This window comes from Myodes glareolus, chromosome 23 (genome assembly GCF_982192425.1).
Source record: "Myodes glareolus chromosome 23, mMyoGla1.1, whole genome shotgun sequence".
Classification (NCBI taxonomy): Eukaryota; Metazoa; Chordata; class Mammalia; order Rodentia; family Cricetidae; genus Myodes; species Myodes glareolus.
Window position 1 is genome coordinate 25,957,492 of NC_142048.1, and position 14,114 is coordinate 25,971,605.

At 45.6% G+C, this 14,114-nt stretch overlaps 1 protein-coding gene across 8 annotated transcripts in view; it reads left to right on the plus strand.

Moving 5' to 3' along the window:
- Positions 1 to 14,114, plus strand: part of Tenm3 (teneurin transmembrane protein 3) — a 446,983-nt gene that overhangs the window by 418,890 nt on the left and 13,979 nt on the right. For all 8 annotated transcript variants that reach the window (XM_085680300.2, XM_087901091.1, XM_085680302.2 and 5 more), the window contains 2 exons: positions 3,408 to 3,583; positions 5,156 to 5,391. In XM_085680300.2, coding sequence (XP_085536426.1) covers positions 3,408 to 3,583; positions 5,156 to 5,391 — 412 coding nt within the window. The remainder of the gene's footprint in view (positions 1 to 3,407; positions 3,584 to 5,155; positions 5,392 to 14,114) is intronic.

Consider the following 14,114-nt stretch of genomic DNA (forward strand, 5'->3'; position numbering starts at 1 on the left):
GGACGGTACTATATGTTTTCAACCCCAGAGTATTCCATTTGACCAACTCTCTCTCTCAGCCTGAAATGAGGCCCTTTCTGCCTTCATTGCGATTAAATACCCTTCATTTATGAAGCGGTGGTGGTAAAAGATGGTAGGCAGCCCTTCACTTAAAGGCCCTGCATTGGTCCCGATGTTTTCCCCATGTTTTGGGTAATCAGCAAGTGTGGGGAACTCTCACAGCCTGGCCTGCTACCTCTTGGTAAGCTCCATTAGTACCACCCTTCATCAGCCTAACTACAATGCTACTTTCCTAAAGCCTTTCTCAGAGGGGAATCCCACAGAGACTTCCGTCAACATTCCCCAGCGCCCCATCCCCGTGACGTGAAACCTGCTCAGTCTCAAGGTCTGACTCTCCTGCAGAGTTCCGCTGCCAAGACCCCAGCTCTAAAGGTTCAGTGGCTGACTTAACTCTCTCCCAGTCCTAACAGCTTCACTGCAGTATATTCAAGACCTCCGTTACCCCCAGCTCCCGCACCTCCTCCCCCTCCCAGTCCTGTGAAAATCTCTGTTATCTAGGCCTGAGAGCCAGAGGTCTCCTCAAGGAGGTCCCCACTGGCTTCTCCAGCTGGAAACATCTCTGCCTACGTTCTGGTCCCTCTAGGGGACCCGAGGAGCACTCAATGTTAGGAGGCAAACTTTCACCTATGTGACTATTTTGTATTCTCCTTGGGTTCTCAGTACCCTTGTGTGCAGAAACTGATGAATAACTAGACATGAAGATACCCTGAGGACTCTCACTCACCCCGGCCTTCCTTCTTTAGTCCTGTTAATGCCATAACTTAGATTCAGTCCCTTGATGGCTGGCACACGGTCAGAACTTCCAGGGCCAGACTTAAGCTGAGCCCTTGAGGAGCCAGCCTCTCCTTACATCATCCTAACTGTACCGTCTCCAAAGGTTACTTGTATTTTTATTTCCCAAAGAACCAAAAGCTAACAGGTTGCTATGTGAATGCTCAGCATCCTGGCCTGGATCCCCCGTGTGCTCAACCTCCTGGGATAGGAAAATGCCTGCCCAGCAGGAAAGGGAATGAGCGGTAAGCCAATGAAAGCATCAAGTCAAAGGTTGGCAAAATGCTTTCTACGGGAGAAAGGTGAAGTTTCTGCTGGAGATTGAATGGGCCTGGGAAATATAAACCCGCAAAAGGGCAGGGCGGCGGCGGCGGCAGGAATGAATGGGCACGCTGCTGGCGAGTGGGATTGTGTGTGTAATGCACAGGTCTCCGCTTTGAATTGGACCCTGTGATTTACAGAAAGGAAATGGGCCTGAGGTCAGGTGCCTAACAGCTCCATTGACAACTCCACCATGAGAGTCTGAGCAAGTGACTTAACCACACCGTCTTCATCTTGCCTCTTACAAGATGGGGGGGGGGGGGGTGCTAATGCCATCCAGAATGATCCCTATGGAAGCGCATCAAAAAGGATGTTAATTTCTGAAGGACTCGGGAGCTGTGAGCAGTACAATGTGATGCAAGAATTGTACTGAATAGAAGCCTCGACTTGAGACTGATTTTTCGTCCGTAATTCCCCGTCTCCGCTTTGCCATGTGAACGAGCCAACGCCTGCTTGTTTCGAGATCAATAATGTCTTCAGGAAAGCAGTGACAGCCGTAAACTATTTTGGATTTCTTTCATTTGTGGCTTAATCTGCTCGGGGCTCTGGGATCGCTGAGGAGGGAAGGATGTCTGCTCTGTTTCTTTGGCGTTGCCTTTTCCGAGTCCAAGCAATGATGACTCTTAACGGCGCGTTCGTCTCTCTCATTCTCCTTCTCTCCTCTCTTCCCCCTGAGTGCCCATGCCCACCGCGGCAGCCGCATGGCAGGCTGTCAGACCACGTCAGTCAAACCCGAGATCTCACTGACCCTGAGCCCTCTCGAGTTAGTGGGTCAGCACGGGCAGCCCTCTGTCTTCGCCGTCTTCACTGCCTGGGACCTTCTAACTGCAGACAGCATTTGTGTGCTTTTCTGCCCTGCGTCCCACACTGCTCTGTGATTCTTGTTGTGGTTGTGTGTTTGCCCACCCCGGGCAGTTCTCACCCTCATCTAAAGACATCCGTTCTCCACTATCACTGCTTCCGAGCTTGCTACAGGGACGCTTCCCAATTTTCATTGAGAATTTTGAATTTGTTTTTTTCCCCTGTCCAGATAGTGTGCTCATCTTTTTTCTTTTTTAATTTTTCTCTGGTGATGTCACAAGTGGAAAATTCAGAATAATTGAATTCTTAGTCAAGGGTTGTTCCCGTGGTACGTTTTTATCGTCACGGCATAGTGTTTAAAATGGACCCTAACATTTAAATAAGTCTCCCATATTTGTATGCTAATAAAAATAAGCATGTAATGATATCAGATAATATCAAAGAACTGTTAGATGTCAGGAAATACTGTATCTCATTTCGCTAAATATAATAAGCCACTCGCACTAGCACACAGTCCTAAAAGAGCAGTATAGACCAGAGAGGGTGGGGGCTGAAGAGGTGGCTCAGAAGTTAGAGCACTTGCCCTTCTTCTAAAGAACCCAGCTTCAGTTACCAGCACCCACGTCAGGAGGCTCACAAGCACCTGGAACTCCTTCCAGGGGCATCCTACACCTTCACCTGTGTCCCATGGGCATTGCATGTATGAGCACATACCCTGACGTGTACACATGATAGAAATAAAGCTTTTTCCTTAATTAATAAATGAATAAATAGCCACAGTCATTTTTTAAGGAAGGATATTGCAGTCACTAAATTCCTAGACTACATCAGTTGCTGAGAAATGTCTAACGTCCTTAGGGCTAGGGATGGAAAGACAGCGCTTTGGGGTAGCTTTCACTCGGTTTGGGTACCAGCCCCGGCACTCTCCAGAAAGAGTCTTTGAAAGGCTGTTTTTCTTCTAGTTAATGTGTTGAAAATGCCTCAAGGTTCTAAAATAATCCTCTAGATGGGTTTGACGGGGGGTACCTATATGTGTGTGCATGTTGCACACTCGTGGAGGGCTTAGTTGAAATAACCTTAAAAGCACGGAGCACGGAATTACGTCTACTTGGTGGAAAATGTGAAGGAGTAATAAGGAATTTAATATCAGCAACCATGTTCCCTTTGAAACAGCAAATTAGATGTGCAGGTGGGTTTTGGTCACACTTCAAAGACTGAAATGCTGAGACAGAGAACTGGTCTGTTTACCCTTGCTCTCACCAGTGAGATTTTTCCGTGTTAAACAGGCTTCTGATTACTTCAAAGCGTGTTTGAAGTCCTCACTCGGCGTAGCTCATGCACAAAGACAAATACCCCTCCAAATTGGTGCCGCTAATACTGGCGGGCCTTAAATGTATGGGTAAAAAGTGCCGGCCATTCCCTTGTTAACACCACACGATACCTCTCTCGTTCAGCTATGACAGCGAAGGTCGCCTAACGAATGTCACGTTTCCAACCGGAGTGGTTACAAACTTACACGGGGATATGGACAAGGCAATCACGGTGGACATCGAGTCATCCAGCCGAGACGAGGACGTCAGCATCACTTCCAATTTGTCCTCCATCGATTCTTTCTACACCATGGTTCAAGGTAAAGGCGAAGGCAGGGTTTGAAATGATAAACAGGCAAGTTATCGGTAGGACCCAAGTAGAGCGTGACCCTTTGTGTTCTAAGATAAACCAGATGAGGGGAAGGGAAGGCAGGAATGTTCAGAGACACTGCTGAAACAAGGCCCTGCAGGCAGTATTATGTGTGCGCATGCACGCGCCATGAAGTGTATAGAACAATGCTTGCCTTGTAAAATGTCTTTTTCCATTGTTACTTAATATAACAAATTAATTCCAGCTTTAGGTACATGTCCCCCTACCGGCTTTGTGTCAATCAACAGTTTTTTGAGAGCGTGCCTTCTCCTCTGGCATCTCACTGTAGTAACTTGCAACACCTCACTGTGATCCACTATAGTGTGGTATTTGAAGCCACATACCATGGCGATTTTACCACACATCCCAAGAACCCATTCATATATCTGAACTTTTTCTCAGCCTGGAATAATTACTAAAACCTGCATTAAACCTCTTTCAGTCTGTTTGGGTTTGGTTTGGATTGGCTTGTTTTTGTTTGTTTCATTGTTTTTTTTTTCTTTTTAAAAATTAACCATTGGGCAACCTCTGCAATCATCTAACAGTAATATTTCTTGCTCATATTTCTTCTACGAATGATCCTATATTATTCCAAAGTCTTACACTGACACAGAGGCACTAGTCTATAATATGAAAGAGTTTTCTATAAAAAGGTGGATCCCTTTTCTTAAAAGTTGGTTTGGGGGAGAATATCACTTTATATTTTGAGTATGCAAACTATGGATACTGATCTTTCCAAAGTATCCTTGACAAAAGATAACAAGATCCAGATAGGGGAGGGGACTCCTCTAAGACCCTGGAGGTGGACACCCAGCCTACTGAAAGACTACATACTTAGTCCACTGCACACCCCAAAAAAGGTGAACCTTCATTTCCTCTGATAAAGTCTTTTAATACTTTGGTACTTTTAAGTTCTCCTGAAGTTCGCCTTTGACATTTCAGCCAAAACCCTGATAGCATGAAATGCCAGCAGCCCCAGCTGCCCTCTTAGCCTCTGGAAGAACATCTGTAGCCCTTACATTATTACCACCGTGACAGAAGCAATGGAAGGAAGGATTTATTTAGCGTACTGGTCCAGAGGTTTCAGACCAGGGCCGCTTGCCCATGCAATTGGCCAACACATCCTGATGATGAAAACACAGAGTTGAAGAGTTTCTTCACCTAGTGGTGCACAGGAAGGAGGTGGAGGAAGGAGAGAGAGAGAGACAGGAAAAGAGGGAAGGGGAGAAGAAGGAAGGTAGGTTGGTTGGTATCAGGTACCCACCCCCGTGATGTACTTCCTTCAGGCAGGTACCTAAAATTGTCAGAGATTCCAAAACTAACCTCACCAACTAAAGACCAGGTTCCCAACATCTAAGTCATTTCTGAGGGGACACTAGCTCTCCAGACCATAGCAACATCATTAAGTACCCCTTTTGTTTATAAAAGTGGGTCTCAGTGTTTTAGAAATATTTGTCAGTTCTGAATGCACTCCTGTCAGATGGTTCACATTTTCTGTTTCTCTCTCTCTCTCTCTTTTTAGACCAATTAAGAAACAGTTACCAGATTGGCTACGATGGCTCCCTTAGAATCATCTACGCCAGCGGTCTAGATTCACACTACCAGACAGAGCCCCACGTTCTGGCTGGCACCGCGAATCCCACGGTGGCCAAAAGAAACATGACCCTTCCAGGGGAGAACGGGCAGAATCTGGTAGAGTGGAGATTCCGAAAAGAACAAGCCCAGGGCAAGGTCAACGTGTTCGGTCGGAAACTCAGGGTGAGTAACGCTTGAGGCAGACATGCAGCTCAGTGCTGCGTTCAGCGCTCCTCAGTGTAGACGTCCTACCTGCGTGGGCAGGGCTCACCACCTGCCACCCTCGCCCGTCTACACAGAGTGTAGGCCACAAATCATGCCAGCCGTCAAAACCTTCAAACCATTAAAAGGAAATTCTTCCCTGGGAAATTTAGAACTTGCGTGTAACATGCTTCCAGATGCTCGGTCTCTGGGTATCAGCTGAGCTAAGGTCGCCCTGAGACTCTTAGGACCATAGCCTTTCTCTCCCACTCTGTGCGCAGTGACAGCTTCTTCCTGCATCGGTGGGGCAAAGTTAGAACTGGTTTAAATATTCACAGCTTTCAAAGTCAGCAATGTGAATGTTGAAGGACACAGGCCGGCCATTGAAAAGTGATGTCTTTCTTTGCCGTCCCCATAAGTTTGAACTGCTGTTTGGATGTGTAGTAAGATTTCCAACCTCAGAACCTCTCTCTGTGCTGTCTCTTGGCGTTGGACAGAAGCCCCACCTTTTATTGTTTGTTTGTTTGTTTGTTTTTATGAGAAATGTGGTGTTTCTCATTATGCTGGTGTAATTGAGCTTTGTAAAATGGACTCTGCATTTACTTGTTGGTGGGTTTTTTTTATTTAATCACTCTTACATTACAGGCCAAATGCATCTAGAAGGCAAGCTTGATTTATGGTAGCTATTGGGTAAAGACAATGTAGATTAAACACTGAAGCACGGCTTGTAAGAAATCACCTTCAGCTGCAGCAAACTGAAGCTGATTCATTCTTTGTATTAGCAAACAGAGTTTTAGTTTATCAGGTAGATGTAGACAATTCTCCCCGACATTACTTCCCTTGCCATTAAAAAATAAATAAATAACTTCAAATCAAGAAGCGAGAACAAAACATGAAGCTTGCTGGTAATTCCCCCTCCTTTTTCTTCTACCCTCCAAATGGCTAAATTATTATCCTAAGGGGCCAGCATTATTTACCTTGGCAATTCTTCAGGGTGAGAAACAGCAACTAAATATTGCTTCTGGCTATTTCCAAGAAATAGAAATGAAATTTTAAAAAGAATCAATGGATCAAACACAGACTATATCCAGCTAGTGGGTTATATTCTGATTGCAGTCAGTCACAAGGCTGGTGTTGGGGGCTATAATTCGTGGTCTCTCTAGCCAGGACTAAATCCAGCTACCTTGTCCCTAGGCCTGGCTCCAGTCAGCCCCGGATTGGTTTTGGCAGGCTGGCATGAAATGAAGCTGCAGGGAGAGGACAATGAGGGGAAGGTACAGTGGTTGGTCACTAGAGAGGGCGAGAAGGGTGGTGGCAAGCTAAAGCACTCCACGGTTTTTTTCTTGTTGATTTTGTTTTGCGGATTCTCCTCCGACTGTGGTTTGTCTCCGAGTGCACTCAAGTTTCAGCCTGCCTCTCCACTAAAGCTAGGAAGCAGTGTCTGCCTCTTCCTGTCTCTGCCTAGGCCTTCCTTTGCTCGGCCACTGCAAATGAGCTAGTGGGCTTTGTCTTTCTTACTCGTTGTTTCCTGGAGTACATATGATATGCACACGTGAGTGACAGGCAGGCACACACACATGTCGTAGGTACACACACACATACATACTAGTCACAGGTACGCACACACGTCATAGGTGCACACACACTAGTCATAGGTACATACATACACATACACGTGACTCACAGGTGCACACACACATCATAGGTGCACACACACACAAGTCATAGGTACATACATACACATACACGTGACTCACAGGCACACACACTAGTCATAGGTATACACATACACACTAGCCATAGGTACACATATATACAAACATGTGAGTCACAGGTACACACACACATCATAGGTGCACACACACACACACAAGTCATAAGTACATACATACACATACATGTGAGTCACAGGCACACACACACATCATAGGCACACACATACACACTAGTCACAGGTACACATATACACGTGAGTCACAGGTACACACACACATCATAGGTACACACATAGGTACTCATATGACACATGAGTCACAGGCACACACATGTCATAGATGCATACACACATCATAGGTACACACACATACACAAGAGTCACAATCACATGAAGCCTCTCACAGAGGCCTTCATCAAAAGACACAGACTTCCCTTCAATTTGGGCTTTTCAAGCTCTAAACACCAAAGAAAATATAACACCTAGAATTCAAAAAAAAACACAGGTTCTAGCCTCAGGCTCTCCTGTTTATAAGTTATTTATCACACTGGGCAATATAAGGCTGTTTTAATACAAGTATATAATGGGCTTTGATATATAATATCCCTGTCCCGCCTTCTTTTCATTCCTCTGTTAATCCCCTTGCTCCCTCTAGACAGCTACGCTTCTAGTCTGATGGGATCGATACATACATGAATCTTGATATAACCCTAAGTGAAAGAAAATACACGACATATTTCTTTTTGAAACTGACTAGACTCGCGTAATATAATCATCTCCGTGTATATCCTTTGTCCTGTAGACAACATAGTTTCCTCCTTCTTCATGACTGAAAACCAGAATCTCCATGTGTGTGTTTTACATTGTTTTCATCCATCTCTTTAGTGTTGCACATGAAGGTCATTTCATGACTTATCTATTGTGCACAGTGCCGAAGTAAGTGGGCTCATGAAACGGGCGGACAGTTCTGCAAACATAACATACACGCACCAATAAAAACATGCAAAAATGTTCAGCGTCTCTAGCTTTCTTAGTTCCTTGCTACCATGACCAAGGTAACTTACAAAAAAAAAGCATTTGGTTTGGGGTTTAGGGTCCCAGAGAGTTAGAGTCCATGCCCATCATGGCGGGGAGCATGATGGGAGGCAAACAGGGTGCCAGAGCAATAGCTGAGAAGTCACAATTGTTCCAAAAGTACGAAGGAGAAAGGGGGAGCTAACTGGGAATGGAGAGGGCTGCTGAGACCAATAACCCATCCACAGTGATAAAGCCACGCCCCTTCATCCTTCCCAAACAGTTCCACTTCCTGTAGACCAAGCATTTACATGCATGAGCCTATGGGGGCTGCTCTCATTCAGTCTCCACCCTACCCAGCAGAGAAATACAGAATTTCTGTTCAGCTCACGTAGTGAGAATGGCACTGGCTAAGGAAACAACCAATAGGCAGCATGTGGACTAAGGGGACTCGTAATAAACTGGTGACAATGGGGCCACAATCTGGACCAGCCATTGTGGAAATCAGTGTGGACTTCCCTGAAGCAGAAATTAGATGTAACACACGACCCACTCCTGGGAATCTACCCAGTGGCGCCAATTTTTTATAATAGTGTCTCTTATAGGCCATTTGTGTTCCCCCTCTTCATTTGCCTACTCATCATTACACCTATATTAGAGAATAGGTCAAACAGTATTATCTAGATAATATCGGAGCTTTTATAGTCTAGATAGTTTCTATATTGCTGTAGATCGTCCCTATCGCGTGGTCGTTACAGACGAAATAAAAAGCATGGTGGCATACCCCTAACCCTCGCCCAGAGACCTTCAGCCACATGTGCAAAATGTTGAGTCTTTCTACACACACGGCACATGACTCGGAGAGAGCTGTCCAGTTTTTTCTGTGAAGAATATTGTCTATGGGGAGAGGGGAATACTTTGTCCACAGGCTACATGGTGAGTTCCTACAGTGTGTGTGTGTGAGGAGGTGTCTGGGTATGTCTGGGTGTGTGTCTGTGTATGTGTGTCAAAGAAAGATCAATCTGAAGTCCCTGGTCCTTCACCCCACTCTCAATGGAGACACCAACTCTGCAGGTGGAGGGAGTCACACACAGAGACGCACTGATGTCTGTCGAAATAACAGGACCACAAGGCCTTGGCAAGCCACTTCAGCAAATGTACTTTCAGGGGGCCTGTTCAGTCAGACTGAAGGGATCTCCAGCTATATGTGTGATTGCTCTCCCAGAGACAATGCCGAGATCACAGGGAGGGTTTCTTACCCTCAGGATAGGATTGGATTGCCAGCTCTGACCGCTGATTTCATTCCTCCTCTGTGGATTCCAAGAGGAAAATCAGAAGGAGAAAAGCAATGATGGAAAAGGCGGTTTGAGGACTAAACCCACCAGGATGGGAAAAAGAAGTGGGGGCAGGAAGCTTGTGGCCACGTGTGACCTGGATCAGTCTGGAGGGCCGTTTGCATCCTCCTTCTGAGACCCCGTGTCTCCTCTGTCCTTTTCGCTATTTCCTAGCCAAAGGTTCATTTCATTCTCAAGTTTTTGACTTAAATTTTATCTGTGTGTCTGACACACGGTGGATGCTCAAATATTTATTCAGTGAATGAAGGAATGCGGGAAGATGGGCTCGCAATATGGATTGGCTGTGTTTCGTTGCATGTAGGTCATCCAAGGAAAGCAGCTGTGTGAATGGCCTCGCTCCTGTCCACTTGCTACAAACCAGCCTAACACTGCACTTAATAGGTCTTACAGATGGCGACTGAGAGATGGAGAGCCAGTTATTACAGAAAGTGTGTGGCATAAAATAGACTGAAAAGTTAAAGAGAAGGCAGGAAGTAGGAAAGGGAAAAATTCTATTAGAATCCAGCAAATGCATTTTCTATGAGACAGTGCTGGGGACGGGAAAAATGGATACAGTGGGAAACAGACGCATGGAACCTGGCAGCGATGCAGGAAAGCATGGCAGAATAAAGATCATTCGGTGGCCTGCTGGCTAGTAGTTAAACTTAAAAATAAACATAGATGAGGGCTGAGTTGGCTCAGCCTTGCGAGCGTGAGGACCTGAGATCAGTCCCTAAAAGCCACTTTAAAAAGCCAGGCAGGGTGGCACAATTATAATCTCAGCACTAGGGAAGCAGAGACGGGTGCATCCCTCAGATTTTCGAGCCATCCAGCATAGCCTAATTGGCAAGCTCCAGGCCAAGGAGAGATTCTGAAAAAAAAAAGAAAAGAAGAAAGGAAGGAAGGAAGGACGGAAGGAAGGAAGGAAGGAAGGAAGGAAGGAAGGAAGGAAGGAAGGAAGGAAGGAAGGAAGGAAGGAAGGAAGGAAAAAGGTGGACAGTTTCTTCTGAGGAGCAGCACCAGGCCTGTCCTTTGGCCTCCACCCCCGTGTGCACATGCATGTACAGACATGCACATGAACACACTCACAAGTAGATACATACATAGTAGGTGTTTGTGTTTGTCAGATAATACTTGGTAAAGAGAAGTGGAACTCAGGCCCGGGGTTGACTCAGCAGGTAAAGCTTGTAGGCAAGAGTGAGGACCTGAGGTCAGATTCCCAGAGTTTGTGTAAAGCCAGGGGAATTAGTGTGTATCTGTGATGTCAGCACTTCTCCAGCGAGACTTAAAGCCGAGGCACGAGAATCCGCCCCCCCCCCGCCCCCCCCCGTGTGTGTACATGGGCTGGCTGACCTCGAGTCCAAAGACCCCCTCTCAAGCCAAGCAGAAGATGAAGACCAATCCCCAAGATTATCCTCCGGCCTCCACACACATGCTTGGCATCAACATGTCTGTATTCATGTACACACAGAGATTTTTAAAAAGTAGTTAGCCTTAAGTCACACAGACCAGTAATTCCAACATTTAGGAAGCTAAGGATGGAGAATCATGAGTTTGAAGCTAGCCTGGGTTACGTAGTAAGATTGTCCAAAAAACAAAGTTGACAAATAGTCCTGAGTTTTATCCATGCTGGACTTCAGGAACAAAATCCATTTTTTACACCTGTCCAGAATTTATGTTAAAAAGATAATTTTAGTGAGTCAGTTGTAGAGAAAAACACTCGGAATTTTGAAGTCCGAAGCGTGTTTGAAGGCATACATAAATACGATAGCATATTTAAATCTCCCACACTCGGCCCATCACATTTGTGTGGTATTTTCATGCAGTGTTCTGTCCTGGAATGGGATCACACATTTAGTTCGCTCTCATGATGAGCAGCTACGGAGACACGGAGCCATCTGTGGCAGTTGATGCTCCAACAGGGCCACGGAGAAGGCTTCATGTTGTCGCCGAGCGTGCTGGGTAACAAGCCAGCCCTTTCCTCCTCCTCCGTAACACTTCAGAAGAGTGTGCAGAGACCGGTTGTGCTGGCAAACTGTTTAAGGTCATTGTGAGTTTAATTCTCAAGCGCTCCAGAAGGAAGATTGTAGCCAATTCCCCTCTCACTGTCAAAGGACGCTGTGATTAGTTGTAGTCATACTAGACGTCACTATGAAAATGCAGATTTTTTTCCATGCTTGCTTAAGGGAAATAAAGTCTTCCACAAAGGTAGTCGCGTGGCCCCTTCGCTGTACCCAATACTGGGATTCACTTCCAGGCTGAGACAGATGGAATGGTAATTTACCAATGGTGAAGATAAAGGTTGGATCTTGAGATTAGGTATTCATTTTAGCCTCGTGTTTGTCTTTGTGTGTGTGCGGGTGCATGTATGTGCACATTCGTGTGGAGGCCAGAAGTGAACCTTAGGTGTCGTTCCTCAGAAGCCATCCACCTAGCTTTGTTGAGACAGGTAGTGTTGCAGTGACCAACAGCTAATTGTATGTTAGACTGGCTGACCAGCAGGCCCAGAGACCCTCCTGTCTCTGTCCCGCCAATGCAGGATTTACAGGCACATACCACAGTCTCCAGATTTTGTTGTTGTTGCTGTTGTTGTTGTTTTTAATATCGGTGATAGGAATCCAAACCCAGGACTCCATGCTTATGTAGCAAGCCCTATCCTGACTGAGCCATCTCACCAATACCTTAAACTGGTGTTTTTATAACTTAAAATATAAAATCCCCACTAAAACAATGTGCTTCATAAGCACAATATCGGAAAAAGATTTAGGGGGCTGGAGAGATGGCTCAGCGGTTAACAGCACTGGCTGCTCTTCCAGAGGTCCTGAGTTCAATTCCAAGCAACCACATGGTGACTCACAACCATCTCTAGTGGGGTCTGATGCCCTCTTCTGGCTTAAAGGCATTCATGCAGATGAAGCACTCAGGCATAAAATAAATAAATCTTAAAGAAAAGATGCCTTGTTTAGAGTGGACACAATTCTTGGCCACTGCAGTTTATTTACAATGCCCAAAGAAGGCGTGCTTGAAAGGAACAGAGAGAACAGAAGGTCTGTCCGTGTCTTGTGAACTTTTGTATTTTAAATAGCAGTTACTAACATCTGGAAACACTAAGAATGTTTAACATCTTGCCAGGCAAAGTGGCACATACCTGCAATGCCAGCAACCTGTGAAGCTAAAGCAGGAGAATTGCTCAAACCTCAGAGTTTGATACAACTATAACACAGAGATGTGCACGCACACGCACGCACACAAACACACACACCTTGATTTATGTTGAAATGTGCATAAAAATATCCCCTTCCCTGAAACTCCTTATTTCAGATTGAGGATACAAGAAAGACATTACATACAGTATTGGTTCAGATAAAAAGAAAAATTAAAACATCCATCCCCCGTTGGGTCTCCTAGTGATTCCAGATGTTCTCAGACGGTGGCATATTTGGCATAGAGACCCACACATTGTTGACACTCATGACGTGCTTGATTTTCATCTGGGGGAGGGAGAATTGGTAGCAACCATCCTCACAAACCAGAGGAGCCAGTCAGACACAGACCAGGAAAGCCAGGTCAGAAGCCAGTAGCAGATTGCAGGTGAGCAAAGATGACTTCCAGACCAGTTCTTGTTATTCACTGATCATACTAGATATGCGGCCCAGACCGCGGGTGCTGGGACCAGAGGAACACTGGACATAAAGCAGGGTTAGCGACGGCAGGAAAGAACTGATGTACAAATTGAAATGGATGCAAACTAAAATGCAAACAGATGGGGCAATAATGCAGGCAGTATTGTGGAAACTACACGATCTTTCATGGTTATTCATAGGTTGGCACAACCTAAGGGTTTGTTTTTTTTTTAAAAAGAGGGCAAACCTGAACTTGGGGGCGGGGAGGGCATACTACTAAAGCAAAACCTGAGAAACCCCAAAGCCCTAAATCATTTAAATTGTACAAAAGCCTTTTCTGTTCCCCCCCTTTAATACTATGTTTTTATTAACTGAGAATGTCACACATGTGTAGAATATATTTTGATCAAATTCACCCCGGACTCCCCCTGCCGCCCGCCCGAGCTTCTCCTCCTGAATCCACCCTCCATCCTCTCCCAACTTTGTCTTTAAAAAAAAAAAAAACCCACGGAGCATATTTTGTGGTGCCTATACACTCACACATAAGGGACCATACACTAGAGTGTGATTGACCTACCAAAGCTTCTTGCATTCAAAACAACACCTACAAAAGCTGAAACCCTTGACCCTGCCAATTATTGAGCTGATGTAATATCAAATCTTTCTACAGACCTGAGAAAAGATGTTTGTTTAGTAGCTATAACTTCCTTCCAAAGCATCCGGCAAACTGCCGCAGAATTCACCTAGGCAGGGAACACCTGGTGCAGACGCATCTCTTCATCAGGAAAGGGAAGGGGGTAGGAAGCCTCAAGCTGGCTGGCTCACGACCAAGTAAAATCACCAAACAGCAAAGCCTTGGGGATCCAGCCCAACGTCTGTGTTTACATGTGGACGAAACAAATGCAGGGCGGTTCAAAGCCCAATGGCAGGCTGCTCCTAGACCTTGTAACCCTTGGAGGTTAGGCTTTAGAACTCCTGGGGCTTTGTGTGTGCGCACATGCTCACACACGCACACACACC